Raw genomic sequence first — 20174 nt, forward strand, 5'->3', positions numbered from 1 at the left:
TTTATTTACTTATTTGTTCATCTGGCAGCACCAGGTCTTAGTTGCCCCATGCAGGATCTTTTAGTGGAGGTGTGTGAACTCTCAGCTGTGGCTTGTGGTATCTAGTTCCCTGACCAGGGATCGAACCCAGACTCCTGCATTTGGAGCTCCTGCATCTTAGCCACTGGACCACCAGGGAAATTCCTGTCAGGGTGCATTAACTCATTGATTTTTCCCAATGGCCCGGTGAGGTGGGAGGCACTGGAGTCTCAAGACGCATGGTAACTTGCCCAGGGTCATCTGCCCAAGGTCACTCTGTGGTTGGTGATGGAGCTGAGCTTTCATGTGGCTCCAGCACCAGCAGGATCAGACAAGTGATGGACGTGAAGGGAGAGTCCAGCCACCAACCCTGGCCAGCTGATGCTCATGGCCACAGGTTCTAGGAGTGAGTGCAGTGTGGTGGCCGCAGGCCAGAGTGCAAGAGGCTCTGAACTGACCCGACACTTCTTAGTCAATTACTGGACTCCCCTCAGCCTCTGTTTCCTTGGGGTGTAAAAGGAGGTTAGTGATGGTCCCTACTTCCTAAGGTTGTGATGAGCTTACTGTGTAAACTGCATCCCCCACAGTGCCTGTTAAATGTTCGATAAATGTCAGCTGTTATTTTCATTCATGAGAAGCTGAAATCCATATTTGTATGGAAAATCTCCCAGTTTTTAAATGTAGACCAATAATTTCAACCTTCACAAATCTCAAATGAACCAGTGTGGCCCCTGGGATGCTAACTCACAACCTCTGTTTATTTATTTTATTTGTTTGTTTTGTTTTTGTTTGTTTTTTTTTTTCAGTTTTATTTATTTATTTTACTTTACAGTATTGTATTGGTCTTGCCACACACTGACATGAATCCGCCACAGGTATACATGTATTCCCCATCCTGAACCCCCCTCCCACCTCCCTCCCCATCCCATCCCTCAGGGTCATCCCAGTGCACCAGCCCCGAGCACCCCGTCTCATGCATCGAACCTGGACTGGCGATTCATTTCACATATGATAATTTACATGTTTCAAGGCCATTCTCCCATATCATCCCACCCTCACCCTCTCCCACAGAGTCCAAAAGTCTGTTCTTTACATCTGTGTCTCTTGCTGTCTCGCATACAGGGTTATCATTACCATCTTTCTAAATTCCATATATATGTGTTAGTATGCTGTATTGGTGTTTTTTTTTTCTGGCTTACTTCACTCTGTATAATAGGCTCCAGTTTCATCCACCTCATTAGAACTGATTCAAATGCATTCTTTTTAATGGCTGAGTAATATTCCATGGTGTATATGCACCACAGCTTCCTTATCCATTCATCTGCTGGTGGACATCTAGGTTGCTTCCATGTCCTGGCTATTATAAACAGTGCTTCGATGAACATTGAGGTACACGTGTCTCTTTCAATTCTGGTTTCCTTGGTGTGTATGCCCAGCAGTGGGATTGCTGGGTCATATGGCAGTTCTATTTCCAGTTTTTTAAGAAATCTCCACGCTGTTATCCATAGTGGCTGTACTAGTTTGCATTCCCACCAACAGTGTAAGAAGGTTCCCTCTGTTTAGAATTTTGCTAATAGGAAGTGGCATCCTGAGAGATGTTTTCTGTGTTTGGCTGGTGTGAGGTTGATGAGCGGTGCTTCATGGATTATTGTGCAAATGAACAAATGCATGAATGGATGGATGGATGGATGTGGAAATAAATGATGAAAGAAGAGATGAGTGGATGGGAACTTCCCTGGTGGTACAGTGGTTAAGACTCTGCACCTCCAGTGCAGAGGCCACGGGTTCGAATCCTCGTTGGGGAACTAAGATTCCACATGTGGCATGGTATGGCAAAGTTAAAAAATAAATAGATAAATTAAAAAAAAAAACAGAAATGAATGAGTGCACTAATGAATGAATAAATGATAAAAGAATGAATGAATGTGTGACAGACATACCAGCAAGTGAACAAATGGGTGAATGAATGAGCACACTAATGAATAAATGAAAGAATGAATGCGCCAATGAAGAATAATAAACTATTGAATGCAATGGAAGATTTTCAAGAAGAGGTATTTTAGAATATGAAATCAATCTATGTGAAACTGAGCTCTGAACCTCCCCCACAAACCTGTCCATTCTCAGTGGATGACAGCTTTGTCCTTCCTGGGGCTCAGACCAAAAACCTTGGCTTCTCCCTCTCTTCCACCCACACTTGGTCCATCAACAAATGTTGAAATATACCTTAAATAATAATACCCCAGGGCTTCCCAGGTGGCTCAGTGGGTTAAAGAATCCACCTGCCAATGCAGGGAACATGGGTTCGATCCCTGGTCCAGGAAGATCCCACATGCCTTGGAGCAACAAAGCTTGTGTGCCACAACTATTGGGCCTGTGCTCCATAGCAAGAAAAGCCCACACACCACAACAAGGAGTAATCCCCCCACTTGCTGCAACTACAGGAAGCCTGAGCAGCAATGAAGACCCAGCACAGCCAAAAATAAATAATAATAGATAAAATCAAAAATAATAATACACCCCGATCGGCCCAGCCTGCCTCCTTCTCAGCCACCATGGAGTCTAGCCCTGGTTGCCACCTGTCTGGACTGGAGCAGTCATCCCCCCTCTGCTCCTGCCTTTGCTTTCCGCAGTCTGTTCTGTGCCGCAGAAGCCAGGGGACGTCTGTGAACCCCTGAGTCAGGTCACGCCCCCCCTTCATGTCGGGTCCATGCCTCCCGCTTCACTCAAAAGAGAAGCCCCAGTTGTCCCTGCAGCCCCCAAGGCCCTTCAGAACCTGCCGAGACCCACCCCCCTGCCCTCACCTCCTCCTTCTTCTCACCTGAGCCTCTTCACTCCAGCCATACTGTTCTCTTTATGCTGTTCTCCAAATACATCAGGCAGGCATACTCCTACCTCAGGGCCTTTTCACTTGCTGTTTGTTTCCTCTGCCTAAGATACTAAGGTGACTCAGGCCAACCCCTTCTCCTTAACCCCTTGGTTTAATGCTGCCGCTTGCCCAGTGGTCCCTCCAGGCCTCCAGGTCCCCTTATTTTGCTCTGCTTTCTCTTTTCTCCAAAGCACTTTGCACCTTTCACCACACTATTAATTTATTATTTTTATTTATTTATGTTTGAGTTGCACGTGGGCTTTCTCTAGTTAGGGCGAGCAGGGGCTACTCTTCATTGTGGTTTGGGGGCTTCTCACTGGGGTGCCTTCTCTTGTTGCAGAGCACAGCCTTCGGTGATTGCAGCAGGTGGGTGCTAGGGTACACGGGCTTCGGTAGTTGTGGCACATGGGCTTAGTTGCTATGCAGCATGTGGAATATTCCCAGACCAGGTATTGAACTCAAGTCCCCTGCACTGGCAGGCGGATGGATTCTTAACCACTGGGCCACCAGAGAAGTCCTACTCATTATATTATGTTTGCTCTCTGGCTCCCACACTGGAGTATCCGTCCCAGGAGTTCAGGACTCTGTTGACATGTATCCTGAACACCTGGGACAGAGCCTGGCATAGTAGGTGCCTTATGAATGCTTAAGAGCAAAAATACATGTGAGCAGAGGGCACAGCTGGCTCATTCTTTGGCGATTATTTTTAAAGTGAAGTGTCCATGGTAAACTAGGATCCTATCCACACCTCCTCCTGGAGGCTTTCCAAGAACAGTGCATGCAGCTCTGCCGCCTGCCTCTGCACTCGGAGTCCTGAGCCGAGGTTCCAGCCTTATCTGACCCTGCACCATGAGCCCCAGAGTCGTCAGACAGTTCCAGGAGAGGGAGGTGCAGAAAGATGACTCCAGCAATGGAGAGCCGTCAGCCTCCCCATTCTGAGCCATGCTCAGCCACTTCAGTCGTTTCTGACTCTTTGCAACCCCATGGGCTCTAGTCCACCAGGCTCCTCTGTCTACGACATTTTCCTGGCAAGAATACTGGAGTGGGTTGCCATGCCCTCCCAACCCAGGGATTGAACCCACATCTACCTTCACTGCAGACAGCTTCTTTACTCCTGAGCAACCAAGGAAACCCCCCACCACCACATCCTGAGCACTCATTGGTTATTTCTAGCACTGTTATTTTCAGAGACATCACCTTCTCATAAGTTCCATCTCTGGAAAGCTAAGCCCATGAGTCATAATGGTTCCCCGGGGCTTGCCTGCTTGGGAGGCTAATGGGTTCCCTGGCCAAAGTCTGTGCTTGGGCCACACATCGGTTAATTTCCTCTGCAGGAACACCCTGACATTCTCCATCCTTTCCCTGGCAGGGTCTCCCTTCGCCCGAGCCAGCATTAAAAGTGCCAAGCTGGAGAACTCGACTTTTTTTCACAAAAAGGAGAGGAGGATGCGTTTCTACATCCGCCGCATGGTCAAAACTCAGGCCTTCTACTGGACTGTCCTCAGTCTGGTAGCCCTCAACACGCTGTGTGTCGCTATCGTTCACTACAACCAGCCCGAGTGGCTCTCCGACTTCCTCTGTGAGTACCGCCTGCCCCACCCCCACCAGCTCCCTGATCCCTTCCTCACACCCTTTCTCCAGTTCTCTTTCTTTGGCAGTTTGTGTTCCCTCTTTCCCCTTTCACTTGGGCCTGTTTATAACTGGAGATCAGGCTGATGTTCCTGCTGCCTCAGTGACAGAGCCCAGTTTGGGGGAGGGGGCGCCTGAGAGCTGGAAGCTGGAATTTGGGCCATCAGACACAAGATCACTTTCTAAGAAAGGTACATGGAGGTGCATTGAAATAAAGACAGAGAGGGTCAGCCTGCAAGACAGCCAGAGACAGAAACATACATATGATTTCTAGGTGCATCTCTGGGAATCGAATTTATGGTTGAGAAATAAAGGTGCATTAGAGACAAAAAAGTAACCTGTATGTTGTACTCATCTTTTCTTCTCATTTCTCTCTGCTTCTTCCCTTTTCTTTCAAACTTTCTGCTTCTTTCCCCTTTCGTCTTCTGTCCTTTTTGACTTCTTATGTCTCAGATTCACTCCTAGATGATAGCCTCCAACAACTGTGAGAACATCTTGCCCCTGCAGTGAGAACCAAGATTTCCAAGACTTTGCTCTTCCGGGCCTATTCCCAAATTTCAGGAATTAACGTGAGATAGTATCAAAATTGTTGACCACGTCGGGGGAGGAGAAGCAGGAAAGGAGGGGCGATCTATGAGCAGGGCTTAAAAAGTAAAGAGCTCTGAGAAATCAACAAGAGTAGTGGCTAGAAAGTGAGGAAGGCAATTGGATGCTTTGGCTCTGGCCTGTGGGCCCCAAGTCAGGACTCCCCAAAACCTTTTTGCCTGCTGGTTGCCCTCCTCCTGCATCTTTGGGCTTGCCTGAATTAGGTCTGTAGATTCTCTGCCCTTCTGACCTGGTTCAGAATTAACCCACACAACCACTGGAGAAATCAAGTCTTCAGCCTCGTGAGGCCTGGGCGTCTGGTCCAGGTCATTGTCTCCTTGTAACCTTTATTGTTCCCAGTCATGTTGGCTGACCACCCCCGCCCCAGGACACTCCCCAGGGGGCCAGTTCTCCTTCTGAGAGCCCCGACCTAGTTCCAACCTTAGTAATTGCATTTAGTCCCCCTGGAGTCTCTTATAAATGAGAACTATTTACTTTTTGTCTTAACCTCCTCGGATAGCCTATTTTTAATCTCCCATATTCTCCCCACTAATCACCTTGCTCTGTCTGTCCTGGTTCGGGAACAGGGGGTTGAGACTTCCTGCCTGGGGCCTCTCTATCTATAAACGTCCTTTAATTATCAATTTCCAGTTGAGAAAACTGTGACACAGAGAGGTTGAGTAACTTGCCCAGAGTCACACAGCTAGTTAATGATGTAGCCAGGATTTGAACTCAAGCTATATCTGATGGTGCATCCCTGCCATGACCATCAGGTAACCTGGGTTCTTAGTGCCTGCTCTGCCCCCAACTCTCCATGTGACCTTGGACAAATTATTACCATTATCCATCAAATGAACACATCTTCAGTTATTGCTGCTGCTGTTTAGTTGCTAGATGTGTCCGACTCTGCAACCCCATGGATTGTAGCCCACCAGGTTCCTCAGTCCATGGGATTTCCCAGGCAAGAACAATGGAGTGGGTTGCCATTTCATTCTCCAGGAGATTTCCAAACCCAGGGATCGAACTTAGGTCTCCTGCTTGGCAGGCAGATTCTTTACCACTGAGCCACCACTTCAATTATATGGCACTCTTTTATTTTCATTTTATGTGCCGCTAAGAAATGAAACAATGCTGCCATCTAAACTAGGGCATGCTGATTTTAAGTTACACCCCAGTTTCGGAGATGTCAAAACGTGAACAAAAATATGTGTCTTGTAATTGATGAAGTGTAGTTGTTTCTCTGGGTCTCACATTTCTCTTCTATACTTGGGAGAAATTGGATTTGTTGACCCTGAAACTTCTTCCAGATCCACCAGTTCTTAGAGATCAGTAATTCTCTCCAGTCTTATGCATCACCAACTCTCACGATTCCATGGTAACAGGGGAACGAGCATCGTGGAAACTCTTATGTCCTCCCCGAATTTCTTCTGGTGGCTTTTGGAATGCATCAAATGTTACAGACAGATTTCCTCACTGACGTTTCAGTCTTGGGGGCTCTAGAGACCCCGGAGTTTCCCTCAGACACTGAAAGCTCCCTGGGGTCCTAAAACTAAGGGAAAGTTCAATAATCAGGAATGAGTGGGAAAGACCTTGACAGTCAGTCCAAATCACCTCTTTAAAGAATGATATAGAGACTTCCTTGGTGGTCCAGTGGCTAAGACTCGGCACTCCCAATGCAGGCGGTCAGGGACCTAGATCCCACGTGCTGCAACTAAGACTCAACACAGCCCAATAAATAAATAAATTTATTAAAATTGATTTAAGAATGATATACTATGGGATTCCCCGGCAGTCCAGTGGTTAGAACTCAGCAGTTTCACTGCTGAGGGCCCAGGTTCAGCCCCTGGCCAGGGAACTAAAATCCCACAAGCTGCGTGGTGCAGCCAATAGAGCAAAATCACAAACAACTAGAAAAAAGTCTTATACCATTTTAAAAAAAGAGTGATATGAGTGATATAACAAATACTCTTCACCTTCAAACAGAGCTAGCTATGTGACCAGAATGGAATGCTTAGAAGTTTGAGGCCTCTGTCTTCGATTTCTATATGCTTTCTTCCTCTCAGAATCTCTCCTTACCTCTCCTTCCCCTTCGAAAGGTGACTGCTCATGCCCTTCCTGACCACGCATCTGCATCTTCCTACCCCACCAAGAAAGCCCTCTCAGAAAAGGAATTGCTATTAACCATTTCTTTTCTGGAGCAAACAAATACTCATAGTTACCTCTTCCCAAGGCAAAACTTTCACCATTATGCATTCTCATCAAAAAACAAAAGGCTTTGTCTTACATCAAGATTTTTAGACATTAGCAAGACAGGATTTCTAGGGAACATTCAGTGAGTTTTCCTAGTTAGGAGAAAAGCCATACCTTAGATTGGTTGCCTGTGGTACTCCTAACTAAGTCCCTAACACACAAGGATTACAAATAGAACACTTACAATTTCTATTAATATTTCTATTATTCCTTTGGAGCTCAAGCATATAAAAGCAGTTGAGTCATAATCCTTATGTATTATTACATAATTCTTAGTAATAATACTTTGTTAGTTATAGAGTTAGTCAGTTATTAGCCAGTTAGTTCATTCATTCATTAGTTTCTTTTTAATTAATTTTTATTGGAGTATAGTGGCTTGTTCATTTTAAAAACATAGTAAAACGTATAAAATAAACAATGAGGATCTACTGTATAGCATAAGAAACTATAATCAATACCTTGTAATAACCTATAATAGAAAAGAATATCTATACACACACACACACATATACATATATATGTATGCATAACTGAATTAGTTTGCTGATTCAATTATATACCTGGAATAAGCATGCGTGTACAGTTGCTCAGTTATGTCCAACTCTTTGCAACCCCATGGACTACACCCCCCCAAGGCTTATCTGTCCATGGGATTCTCCAGGCAAGAATACTGGAGTGGGTTGCCATTTCCTTCTCCAGGGGATCTTCCCAACCCAGGGATCGAACCCGCATCTCCTACACTGGCAGGCAGATTCTTTACCACTGAGCCACCTGGGAAGCCCATACCTGAAACAACTATACTTCAATTTTAAATTTTCTTAGTTAATTTTTAAAAAAGCATAGTAAGCACCCAGGAACCCACCAGCCAAGATTTCAGTTAATAGAAATGTCAGAGCCGCCTGGACGCTCCCTCCACAAATCTAATCTCCTCTCTGTTTTCCCCCCTCCCTTTCTAGACTATGCAGAATTCATTTTCTTAGGACTCTTTATGTCCGAAATGTTTATAAAAATGTACGGGCTTGGGACGCGGCCTTACTTCCACTCTTCCTTCAACTGTTTTGATTGTGGGGTAAGTGCTCTGGTTTCTAAGGAGTTCATTCCCCAGCTGAAATGGTTAGAATGGCTGATACCTGCGGACACAGGAGAGAGAGAAGTAGGGTCATGCCTGGGTATGACAGATTCTGCTGAGTGCAAAAGGAATCAGAGGATAATCCCCAACTTTGATGAGGATACAGAGCTCCCAGAACCCTCCCCAACCACTGCCAGCGGGAGGGGAAATTTACGGACTCATTTTGGAAAGTAAGGGATGACCTGGCGAATCCACTTCTGGGGATTCACTCTAGAGAAACTTATGTGGACACCTAAGAGACACATACAACAATGCCTTGAGTGGCTTCGTTAGTACCAAACCAAATGACCCAAATCTCCCTTTGCCGTAGGGTGGATAAATAAGTTGTATATAAATAATGCAATTCTCTGCACCAACGAGAGGCAGCCAACAGCAGCCACACCCGTCAGCCACACGATATTGCACAGAAGGAGGCAGACAGTGGCAAAACTAGTCCATATAGCATGATTCTGCCTAGGGAAGTTCAGACGGACACAACTAAGCTATATGGATTACAGAGGATCCTTGAATACTTTAAGGCAAAGACCTCGAAAACATAAGTCAAAGAAGCCAGACATAAAAGGTCACATATTACATAATTCCATTTATATCCAGAACAGGCAAATCTCCAGAGTCAGAAAGTAGATTGGTGGTTGCCAGGGGCTGGGAAGAGGGGGCTGGGGAGTGACTGCTCATGGGTCTGGGGTTTCCTTTGGGGGCGATGGAGATGTTTCAAAACTAGAGAAGGGTGATGGTTATACACTGTGAACATGCTAAATGCCAGTGAATCGTGCATTATTTTAAATGAACCATTCTGGTTAATTTTCTGTTGTGTGAATTTCACCTCAATTTTTTAATGGAAGGAAATAGTTATTATAAATTCAGGGTGTTGGCTGTGTCTAGGGTTCCCCAGAGGCTTTCAGGGTGCTGACATGCCCTATTTCTCGACATAGATGGTGATTGCATGGGCATTCACTTTGTAATTATATGTTTCAGGAATTCTTTGCACTCATGTTAATAAGTTAAAAAAGAGAAGGGATAAGAGACATTTAAGACCCTCACTATGATTTCATTTGGGGGTAGTTGGACTGCGTTCCTGCAAGGTCCAGACCCAGGGCACATTTGCAAGGAGCATGGACACAAGACTCGGATCCTCTGTTCTAGGTCATCATCGGGAGTATCTTTGAGGTCATCTGGGCCGTCATAAAACCCGGCACATCCTTTGGAATCAGTGTGTTACGAGCCCTCAGGTTATTGCGTATTTTCAAAGTCACAAAGTAAGTCTTCAGGTTCCCTGGCATCCCAACGTGGGGATGGGGGTCAGGGTGGGGCCACCTCCTTCCCATGTTGGGAAGATGGGCTCAGCTGCCGCCACCCTGGCCCCAGCCTGAACCCCATACCCCAACCCTGGCCTCTCTTGGCAGGTACTGGGCATCTCTCAGGAACCTGGTCGTCTCTCTTCTCAACTCCATGAAATCCATCATCAGCCTGTTGTTCCTCCTTTTCCTGTTCATCGTCGTCTTTGCCCTTCTGGGAATGCAGCTCTTCGGCGGCCAGTGAGTGCTCGGCAGCTTCTCTGACTTCTGCTTCCCTGGGGTCCAGCCCAGGGCCTCCCACCCTTACCTTGCTCAGTGATCCAGAGACCCGGGCCCACCTGCATCACAGTCTGCCTTCCTCATGGCCTGGATGATGCCCAGTGCATTCCCCAGATGGGCGGGGCCCTGGGTACCCCTCAGCATGTCCTTCTAGGGGAAACAGAGATGCTGGAGATGTTGCCCTGGAAACAAGATACTGAACCAAGCCCTTGCACCCCTAGGGTGGGACCAACGTGAAATGTTTGTGCCCTCTCCACAGGTTTAATTTCGATGAAGGGACTCCTCCTACCAACTTCGACACTTTTCCAGCAGCAATAATGACAGTTTTTCAGGTACAACCTTCACCCAGTCCCCTGAATGCAGGGCCCTGTGGAGAAGCAAACAGGGTTCATTAGGAGGGGGACAGGAAATGTGGGCAGGAGCCTTTATTGTGGCTCTTCCGCAGGAAGAAATGGGTAAGGCAGGTTAATCAGGCTTAGGATTGGCTAGTTTGAATAATTTCAGCAGACTCTGGAGCTGTCTTGAGTTGTATGGAACCTGACCCTGGGCTAATTCCAACAGTAGGATATTGGCCTAAGTGTAAGAGCCTAGTAGTGGAGATGGTTTGGAGTGTGGGCTCTGAATTGGTTGGTTTTCATTTTTTAAACTACATTCACAGGCAAGCTGTTTACTAACTCTAATAATTAGCTAGTCCTGACTCCCCCCAGGGTCAGCAAGACCCCTCCCATATGTCAAAGCATCAGGATATAGAAAATAATAGACATGGATAATACACCATCTTTCCCGTGACTGGAAGACACCCCAATTCCATATTCCAAAGCAAACAGATTGACCGTGGGTGGTCCCGCCAAACCAACTTCTGCACCCATGTAGGCACATGCACCCAAGGTTTAGAACTGGCCAAGCTGGGACTTCCAGAGCAGTTCCATGTGGGTTCTGTCTCATTAGGGAACAGAAAGTTTATGGGGAAATGTGACTTCACTCCTCTCTTCTCCTGGGGGAAGGGGAACTTCTGAATGAGACCTGTAGACAGGGGGTTGGAAAGGGAAATCATCCATGAAATTCTGAGCCTTTACATAAATGATTGTTGATAGTGGTAATCACCCCACATGTCTTCAGCACAGGGATTGTTGCCCAAGAGGGATTTTGTCCCCCAGGGACACCTAGAAGTATCTGGAAACATTTTTGGATTATCGCAAATGGGGCATGGGGGTGTAACTGGCATCTAATGGGTAGAGGCCAAGGATGCTGCTTAATACCCTACAGTGCACGGGACAAGAGGAGGTTCCCAAATGCCAGCAGTGCCAGGACTGAAAAACCCTACATTAATGGATTAACACCTTTGGAGTTCTTTCATATTTACTCTATCCTCATGGAAATAATGGGGCTTCCCTGGTGGCTCAGATGGTAAAGAATCTGCCTGCAGTGCAGGAGAGACCCAGGTTCAATGCCTGGGTGAGGAAGATCCCCTGGAGAAGGGAATGGCAACCCACTCCAGTACTCTTGCCTGGAGAATTCCATGGACAGAGGAGCCTGGCAGGCTCCAGTCCATGGGGTCGCAGAGCGTTGGACTTGACTGAGCAATTAACACTCTCACTTTTTATCACTTTCATGGAAATAACGCAGAGGAGGGAAGCTGGATATTTTTTTAACAACCGTGTAGATCCTGCGTACAAATCCCTTTAGCCCTTCCCATACACATCAGCATCATGTCTGTTTGCCAGCACTTGAATCTCTTTACCTGAGGCTTCCTCTCATCACCTGTACCACCACCATCCCCACCCCCAGATACAGCAGTCCAGAAGTACCGTGGATATATAGCATGAGAAATTTATGTCTCACAGTTCTGAAGGCTGGAGGCAGATCAGGGTGCATCCAGGGTTGATTCCTGGTGAGGACTCTCTTTCTGGCTTGCAGACGACCGCCTTCTCACTTCTCTCACACACAGCACGGGGAGAGAGGGAGACAGAGAGGCAGAGAGAGACCAAGTTCTCTGGTGTCTTTTCTTATAAAGGCACTAATCCCCTCATTTGTGGCAGTAGTGGTAAAGAACCCGCCTGCCAATGCAGGAGATCTGTGTTCTCTCCCTGGGCCGGGAAGATCCCCTGGAGAAGGGCATGGCAACCCACTCCAGTATTCTTGCCTGGAAAATCCCATGGACAGAGGAACCTGGCAGGCTGTAGTCCATGGAGTTACAAAGAGTTGGACACGACTGAGCGTACAATCCCCTCATGAGGGCTCTACCATCATGTCTTCAGCTAATCCTAATTCCCTCCCATCTCCAAATAATATCACATGAGGGTTTAGAGCCTCAATATATACTACTCAGCCTATAGCATTATCTCCCTATCACATCAGAGAAAACCAGAAAGATCTGAAACTCCTCTTCCAGGGTCACTTTTTGCTGGGATAGGCTGAGAGCTCCTCCATGCAAGGACAGCCCTTTCCTCTTGCAAACAGCCAAGACCGTCCCCACCCAGAGACAAGGACCGAGAAAGGGCCCACACGGCAGGTTCCTGCTCCACAGCTGCATCTCTGAGGGGCCCAAGGTTGAGGGGGGGTTGGCTGTGTGTTTCTCCCTCCCCTTTCAGATCCTGACGGGCGAAGACTGGAACGAGGTCATGTATGACGGCATCAAGTCTCAGGGGGGCGTGCAAGGCGGCATGGTGTTCTCCATCTACTTCATCGTGCTGACGCTCTTCGGGAACTGTATCCTCTGGCGGGGTTGGGGGGGGGTGATGAGCCCGGGGCCTCAGGGGGAGCAGGGGAAGCACAGGGGGAGGGGTTCAGGAGCCCCAGATACCAGGGTTCATGTGGCGATGCTTTCCCTGACTCCAGCGTTTGCAGACACCCTCCTGAACGTGTTCTTGGCCATTGCGGTGGATAATCTGGCCAATGCCCAGGAGCTCACCAAGGTGGAGCTGGTGGGAGAATGTTATTCTGCAAAGTTACCGCCTGCTCATGGCAGATCAGGACCGCGCCAAGCGGGGGGTGGGCTGGGGTGGGGTGGAGGAGAGGAGCTGGGGTCACAACCTTTGTCCTGGCGGCACTGCGCCAGGGAGAAAGGCACCTCCTCCCCCACCCCCAAAACAGCCTGTCCCTGAGCAAATGGCTTCTCCAGCAAAGGAGGGCGGAGGTGGGGGGGTGGTTAAGGCAGCAGGGTGGCTGCAGGAAACAGATGGCAAACTCCACCAGAGTGCCCGTTCATAGGGAGTGGGCAGTGTCGAGGGACTTCCAAGGAATGCAGCAGCCTCCAGGCTAGCAGGCACTGTTACCACCCTAAACCCGCAAGGAGGGGACAGATGGAGGTAACCCAGACAAGGTTCCGAGGCTCAGTGTGCGTCCCCGTGAGCTTGGGAACTGGCTGCACTCCACCACAGAGTGGCAGCAGTGAAGAGTTATATGATGCTCATGGTTCCGGGCGTAACTGTTATTTCCCTTTGGCAGAAGAGGGAACTGAGGTTCAGAAAGGCAGAATCATGGACCCCAGAGGGGATGATGACAGCATCATGCTATACATGTCAGGAGCTCAGCATAATTTGGGGCATACAGGAAGTGATCAATAAAGGGAGCATTTGTAAGTCACTTTGCATGACCAGAGATCCGGAGCTATAGCTCTTCGTTTTAGAGAGCTGGGAAAGGGAAGGCTGGGATTCAAACCCAGACTTGGCAAGTTCCAGAGTCTGAGTTCTTTACCCACACATCTTGCCAACTTTCATTTGAGCCCCAGCTGAGCAGGTAATGATCAAAATAAAAATTAACAACAACCAAAGGAAATGTGATGGCCCCTCTTGTATGACAGACACCAGAAAGCATAAGAGATAGGGAGTAACTGTTATCCCCATTTTGCAGATGGGAAAACTGAGGCCCAGAAAGGCCAGGACCTTGCCACATAGCTAGGAACTGAAAGAGCAGAGATGTGATCCCTCAAAGGGCAGAGCACAGGAAATGAAATCAGAAAGGAATTTGGGGTGTGGGAGTATGAACTGTCCATGTGAAGAAGCCCAGGTTTCATTCATGGTCAGTGGTATTGGATTATTTGGGCAAAATCTTATGCCAAATGCCCTTAGGACAGCCCTGTACTCACTGGGATTCAGGTCCACCTCAGCTAGGCACAGAGAAGGCAACATTGCTTTCAGGAACACAGCTTATGCCCTTGGGATTGCCGACGAGCAGGGCTGCTAGGAACGGTTGAACAGGTAGTGCACTGCACAAGGGAAGCCGAGCACCTTTTTGCAGTTTGAGGGGAAGATGTCTGGAACAAAGGCATGTTAGGAGGTAGTCGTGGTCTAGCCTAAGTCTTTCACCTGCAGCCCTATCCCATTAAGAGAACATATGCAGAACCATTCAGGAGGGCCAGGCCTGGGGCCTGCCTCAGCTTCACCGCCCCATCCCCCATGCCTTAAGGTACACAGGCCATATTCAGGGAACTGAACTGAACTGAGAAGACTTTGCCAACCGTCCATCTGCCAGCCATGGCAGGAGGGAGAGAGAGTTTCCCAGGCCCAGCCCTGACTGGAGGAAAACGGAAATCTCTGCCACCCCCAAGCATACGGCCACAGTCCTGGCCACCATGGGGCTGACTGGCGTCACTGTTCCAGGGGCTGATTTCAACCATGATCTCATCTAGGTTCCAAGGGCTGTCGTGGGGGAGGGGGTACCCCCAGGAGGGTGGGAAAAGGGAGGAAGAAAGCTCATCTCCTGTGAAATGTCCTCCAGACCCTCATTCTTTACTTCATTTATTCCACAAGCATTTCTTGGGCATTTAAAATGTGGCAGGGACCCCACTCAGCCCCTGATGTGGTTATTTTTTTTTTATTGAGGTATATTTGATTTATAATGTATTAGCTTCTGGTGTATAGCAAAGTGATTCAGTTACAAACGTACATTATTTTTCATATTTTTATTATAGTTTATTAGAAGGTATTAACTACAGTTCCCTGTGCTACATCATAGGACCTTGTTGTTAGATAGGTTTTTATCTCATTTAGCCCTCACAGAAAACCTCATAGGCAAATTCTCTGAGCCCCATTTTACAGATTCTGTTACTCATTGAAAAGCATTTATTGAGCACCTGCTGTGAACAGGGCCTGGTCTAGGGGCCAGGGAAATAGCCAGGAATAAAACAGACAAATCTCTGCCTTCGTTGATATTCTAGCAGAAGAGATAGACAAGAAAGAAACTTGTCAGCTAGTGATAAGTGCTAAGGAGAAATATGAAGTAGAGAAGTCGAGGAGAGTTGAAATTTTAGATGAAGATTGTGAGGTACAAAGAAAGACTTTGTCCAAGGTAAGCAGAAAGTGGAGGAGCTGCTATTTGAACCCAGGTGGATCCAGAACTTGTGCTTCTAACCACATGCAGTGCAGCTTACACTTGAGCATGTTTCAGACTCACCTGGGAGCTTGTTAAAAACGCAGATGCTGGGGCCCAGGCCAGGTTCTTCAGGAGGCCTGGGAATCTGCATTTGTGCATTTGCAGTGTATTCGAGGCAGGTGGTCCAGGGACTCAGCTCTGAGAAATGCTTGGATGTGATTGCCAGGAAGAGGGGTGGACTTGGGAGAGTGGGGTGGCCAGTCGAGTCCCAGCCCTGTGTTGTCATTGACACAGAGTGTCCTGATCTGACCATTTCCGAGGTGGTAAGGTTGCTTCTTGCCCCAGAGATCCCAGCGCAGCAGGAGAGGCACCCTGCCACCGCATGATCTTGCTTATTGGCGGGTTTGTCTCTGCCCATTTCTTTCTCGTTGCTTTTTCTTTGCTTTTTCTTTGTTGGCTTTTCTGTTTTACGAATGAGGCCCTGCATGAAGGCTGAAGAAGGATTTAAAGCCCCAAAACGTCTTTTTCTGTATGTATTTTATAAAACATCTTCCCCCATCCTCCTCCTCTCTGAACCTAACCGGCTGAGAATCTAAGTTCCTCTCCTGATTCCCCTTCTGGAGGCTGTTGGCAGTGCATGGGATGGGCTGTGGGCGCCAGATTTTTCTGCACGTGGGGGCTTGTTGGTATTTTATTTAAAGTCTTGGTTCAGAGAGCTTAAATGACCCAGGAAGTAGAATGATAGGAAAATCTTTGCACTAATTTCCAGCTCACTGAGACAGAGTTGCAGAAAAATCTCCATTGTGGGAAGGGAAGGCAGTCTTTTTCCTTTCCTTTTCTTCTGTGTGTTAAAATGGGGTTCAGAATGAGCTGGATATCAAGCCTGGACATGAAGGGGATAGCAGTACACTTAACCAATGAGTATACATTCCGATTAGGGGGCCTCAGCTCTGATTGGTTGACACCCAAGCCAGACTTGTTTGTAAAGATCTCAAATGATGCCCCTGGTTAACAGTAGGGTCAGAGATGAGGCCCTCAGGCCCAGTTCATAGTTTGTGAGCAGGGTTCCTGTGTGCCTTTTAGGATGAACAAGAAGAAGAAGAGGCTGCCAACCAGAAACTCGCCCTCCAGAAAGCCAAAGAGGTGGCAGAAGTGAGTCCTCTGTCTGCAGCCAACATGTCCATAGCTGTGTAAGTGCCGCCAGCCCTGAGATGCTCTCTGGACTCCTCAGCCTCTGCACCCTCCCCGTCAAGGATTTGGGGGCAGGGAGCAGTCCCTGACTGGGTTGAGCCTTAGGAAAAAGTACTTCTGCCCTCCCACCCACTTTCAGTCAAGAAATAGTTAATAAGCACATACTATGTGCCAGACACTGTTGCTGGAAATACAGCATTAACAAGAGGTTGAGGTGTATAGGGAGGGCTAGGAGTGGTGAGTGTTATGATTTAAGTGAAATTGTCAAGGACGGTCTCAGGTGACAAAGCCTGAAGAAGGTGAGGGAGGAGCTCATCTCAGGCAGTGGGAACAGCATGTACAAAGGCCCTGAGGCAGGAACATGCAAGTGTGGTTAGGGTACATGAAAGAAGCCCATGTAACTAAAGTAGAGTGAGTGGGGGTGGGGAAGCGGCAGGAGGTATGGGCAGAAGGTGATGAACAGATCGTGTAGGGCCTCTTGGGCAATGGGGAAGACTGAGAATTTTGTTCTGAGCCAGGGGAGACACATGGACAGTTCTCGAGGAGGAATAGGGACTCAGGTGCCCTCTACGTGCTATCAGGGGAGCAAGGGCAGGAGACTAGGTTGAAAAGGACTGCATTGCATTGTTCCCTGCAAAAGAGATAGTAAGGAATGGACTGGGGTGGTGCCAGAGCGGTGATGGGTATAGCTGAACTTTAGACAGATCGTGAAGGTAAGAGTGGACAGAATTTGCTGGTGGATCAGAGGTCGTAAGGTGGTGAGAGCTAGGGTGTTTTGATTAGAGAAAGATTCATTAACACTGATACACCAATATTCTGAATTGTGCCTTTGTTGGGTAGTCCCGGAACTTTGCAACACTGTGGGACAGTGCATCATGGGACAATGTAGAGGGGGCTTTCTTTCCCAAAATGCAAGGAGGTGGCTGTGAAAGGGGAACACAGGGAGATACATGCTCAGACACGGAAGCCCATAGGAGGTGATGGTCTGTATACAAATATAGATACACACAGAATGCCTGAAAAAATCTGAGTGTTTGACGGCTTCAGTTGGCACCCCCAGCAACAATCCCACTGGTGTTTTTCACCACTGCATAGACAGGCACTGTCTGAAGACTCCCAAGTGCCTACGCGAGGGCTTCCAGAACCTGCTGCAGGTCAGGCTTTGGCTGTCTCAGAGGTTAAAAGTATTCTGAACATCAGGACGGCCCCCAGGGGCCATGTGCTACAACTTGAAGAGGAATAGAGAGGTCAGTCGATGAACATACACCTGACTGAGACCCCCATTAGACGAAATGCCCAGCTAGGCCAGGATACCTTACTGGTCCAAGATGCCCACCTAGGCTGAGACTCCTGTAAGGCTGAGATAACCAGCCAGGTTGAGTTGTCCACACACGTTAAAACACCTAGTTGGGTGGAGATACCCAGCCAAGTCAAGATATCCCACCTGGGCCAAGAGGCCTCCCCCCACCCAGGTCAACATGCCTTTCTGGGCCAAGGTATCAACATAGGTGGAGATGCCCACTGGGCCGTTATACCCACCTGGGCAGAGATGCCCACTTTAGGTCAAGATGTCTGTCTGGGCCTGCCTACCTGGGTCAAGATGCCCACTGGGCTGAGACAGGTATCTGGGTGAAAATGCCCACTTGGAGCAAGACACACACCAAGGTGGAAATACCTACTGAGCTGAGATGTCCACCTGGGCCCACACTTCTGTTGGCCTGAGTGGTCCTTGCAGGCCGCGACGCCCAGCAGTTCCATAACCCCGGCGCAATTTCCTTGCAGGAAGGAGCAGCAGAAGAACCAGAAGCCCGCCAAGTCGGTGTGGGAGCAGCGGACAAGCGAGATGAGGAAGCAGAACCTTCTGGCCAGCCGGGAGGCGCTCTACAACGAGATGGACCCGGACGAGCGCTGGAAGGCCGCCTACGCCCGCCACCTGCGGCCCGACATGAAGACCCACCTGGACCGGCCGCTGGTGGTCGACCCCCAGGAGAACCGTAACAACAACACCAACAAGAGCCGGGCGGCCGAGCCCACGGTGGACCAGCGCCTCGGGCAGCAGCGAGCCGAGGACTTCCTCAGGAAACAGGCCCGCTACCACGACCGGGCCCGGGACCCCAGCAGCTCCGCGGGCCTGGACACCCGGAGGCCCTGGGCGGGTAGCCAGGAGGCCGAGCTGAGCCGGGAGGGGCCTTACGGCCGCGAGTCGGACCACCACGCCCGGGAGGGCGGCCTGGAGCAGCCGGGGTTCTGGGAGGGCGAGGCGGAGCGGGGCAAGGCGGGCGACCCGCACCGGAGGCACGCGCACCGGCAAGCGGGCAGCCGCGAGAGCCGCAGCGGGTCCCCGCGCACCGGGGCCGACGGAGAGCCCCGCCGGCACCGGGCGCACCGCAGGCCGGGCGACGAGGGCCCGGAGGACAAGGCGGATCGGAGGTCCCGGCACCGCGAGGGCAGCCGGCCGGCCCGGGGCGGCGAGGGCGAGAGCGAGGGCCCAGACGGCGGCGGCGAGCGCAGGCGGCGGCACCGGCATGGCCCTCCCCCGGCGTACGACGCGGACATGCGCCGGGAGGACAAGGAGCGCAGACACCGCAGGAGGAAGTAAGTGGAAGCGGTGAAAACCAAGGCGTGTCTGCTAGCTATCTGACACTCTCCTGAGCCCTTCATTTCAGCTTCTCGTCAACCCACAAATATAGATGGCATTGTCATAGCCCATTTCACAGATGGGGAAACTGACAGAGCTGACTTGTCCAAAGTCACCCATCTAATAAGTGGCCTTGAACCCAGGTCATCTGGCACCAGAAGCTGCAAACTGTCCCGCCCTTGTATCAGGGAAACTACAAAAACTTTCCTCCAGAATGGTATGGGTCTTCCATATGCTTGCTGTGTCCAAGGGACTCCACGTCTCTGAGCCTCAGTTTTCTCAATCTGTAAAATGGAGATAGTGGTATCTAATTGAGTCATTGTGGGAATCAAATGATGTAGTAGATGCAAAGGGCCTGAAAGCAACTCACACTTAATAAGTGCTTGGGAAATTTAGATCCTTTTAGCTGTTACTGAGTCAATCATTTTTTCACTTTAAATTATTCTGCTGGGGTGGCAGAAAACGGTTGTTGAAAAGCCACTCTGGGTCAGAATTGAAGGAAGAGCAAGGTTCAAGGCTTTTGGAGGCATCTCCCAAGCCAGAACCTCACCCAATCAGAAATGACACCCTTTTTTTTTTTTTTATAAAATGTTCCATAACACTACCTAGAAGATCCTACAGTGATTGTACATTGAGGAACCCAAAAACTTAAATGTTGAAACAGCCAATGATCTTTTACTAATTAGCATCCTCTTCTTTTCTGTCACCTGCCACTAGGACATCATCTTGGTTATTTCTTTTCTTTTTCAAAGAGAAAAAAGGTTTTTCTAAATTTTTATGTTTTATTTTTTCAACATTAGGTATTCTTCTTTTTCTCAAGTTTTGTTGAGATATAATTGTCAGGCAGCATGGTTTAAGTGTTGGGTTTCCCTGGTGGCTCAGATGGTAAAGAATCTGCCTGCAGTGTGGGAGACCCAAGTTCTATCCCTGGGTCAGGAAGATTCCCCTGGAGAAGGGAATGGCAACCCACTCCAGTAT

The 20174-nt window shown here is 48.8% G+C and overlaps 1 protein-coding gene across 1 annotated transcript in view; it reads left to right on the plus strand.

The window, feature by feature from the left end:
* Nucleotides 1–20174, plus strand: part of CACNA1A (calcium voltage-gated channel subunit alpha1 A) — a 249988-nt gene that overhangs the window by 148547 nt on the left and 81267 nt on the right. Inside the window, exons 11-19 of the mRNA XM_061150133.1 lie at nucleotides 4257–4466; nucleotides 8308–8420; nucleotides 9624–9736; nucleotides 9884–10015; nucleotides 10314–10386; nucleotides 12646–12763; nucleotides 12902–12969; nucleotides 16451–16557; nucleotides 18341–19153. Of these exons, the coding sequence (XP_061006116.1) occupies nucleotides 4257–4466; nucleotides 8308–8420; nucleotides 9624–9736; nucleotides 9884–10015; nucleotides 10314–10386; nucleotides 12646–12763; nucleotides 12902–12969; nucleotides 16451–16557; nucleotides 18341–19153 (1747 nt within the window). The remainder of the gene's footprint in view (nucleotides 1–4256; nucleotides 4467–8307; nucleotides 8421–9623; nucleotides 9737–9883; nucleotides 10016–10313; nucleotides 10387–12645; nucleotides 12764–12901; nucleotides 12970–16450; nucleotides 16558–18340; nucleotides 19154–20174) is intronic.

Source organism: Dama dama, chromosome 9 (genome assembly GCF_033118175.1).
Source record: "Dama dama isolate Ldn47 chromosome 9, ASM3311817v1, whole genome shotgun sequence".
In the NCBI taxonomy this organism is placed as follows: Eukaryota; Metazoa; Chordata; class Mammalia; order Artiodactyla; family Cervidae; genus Dama; species Dama dama.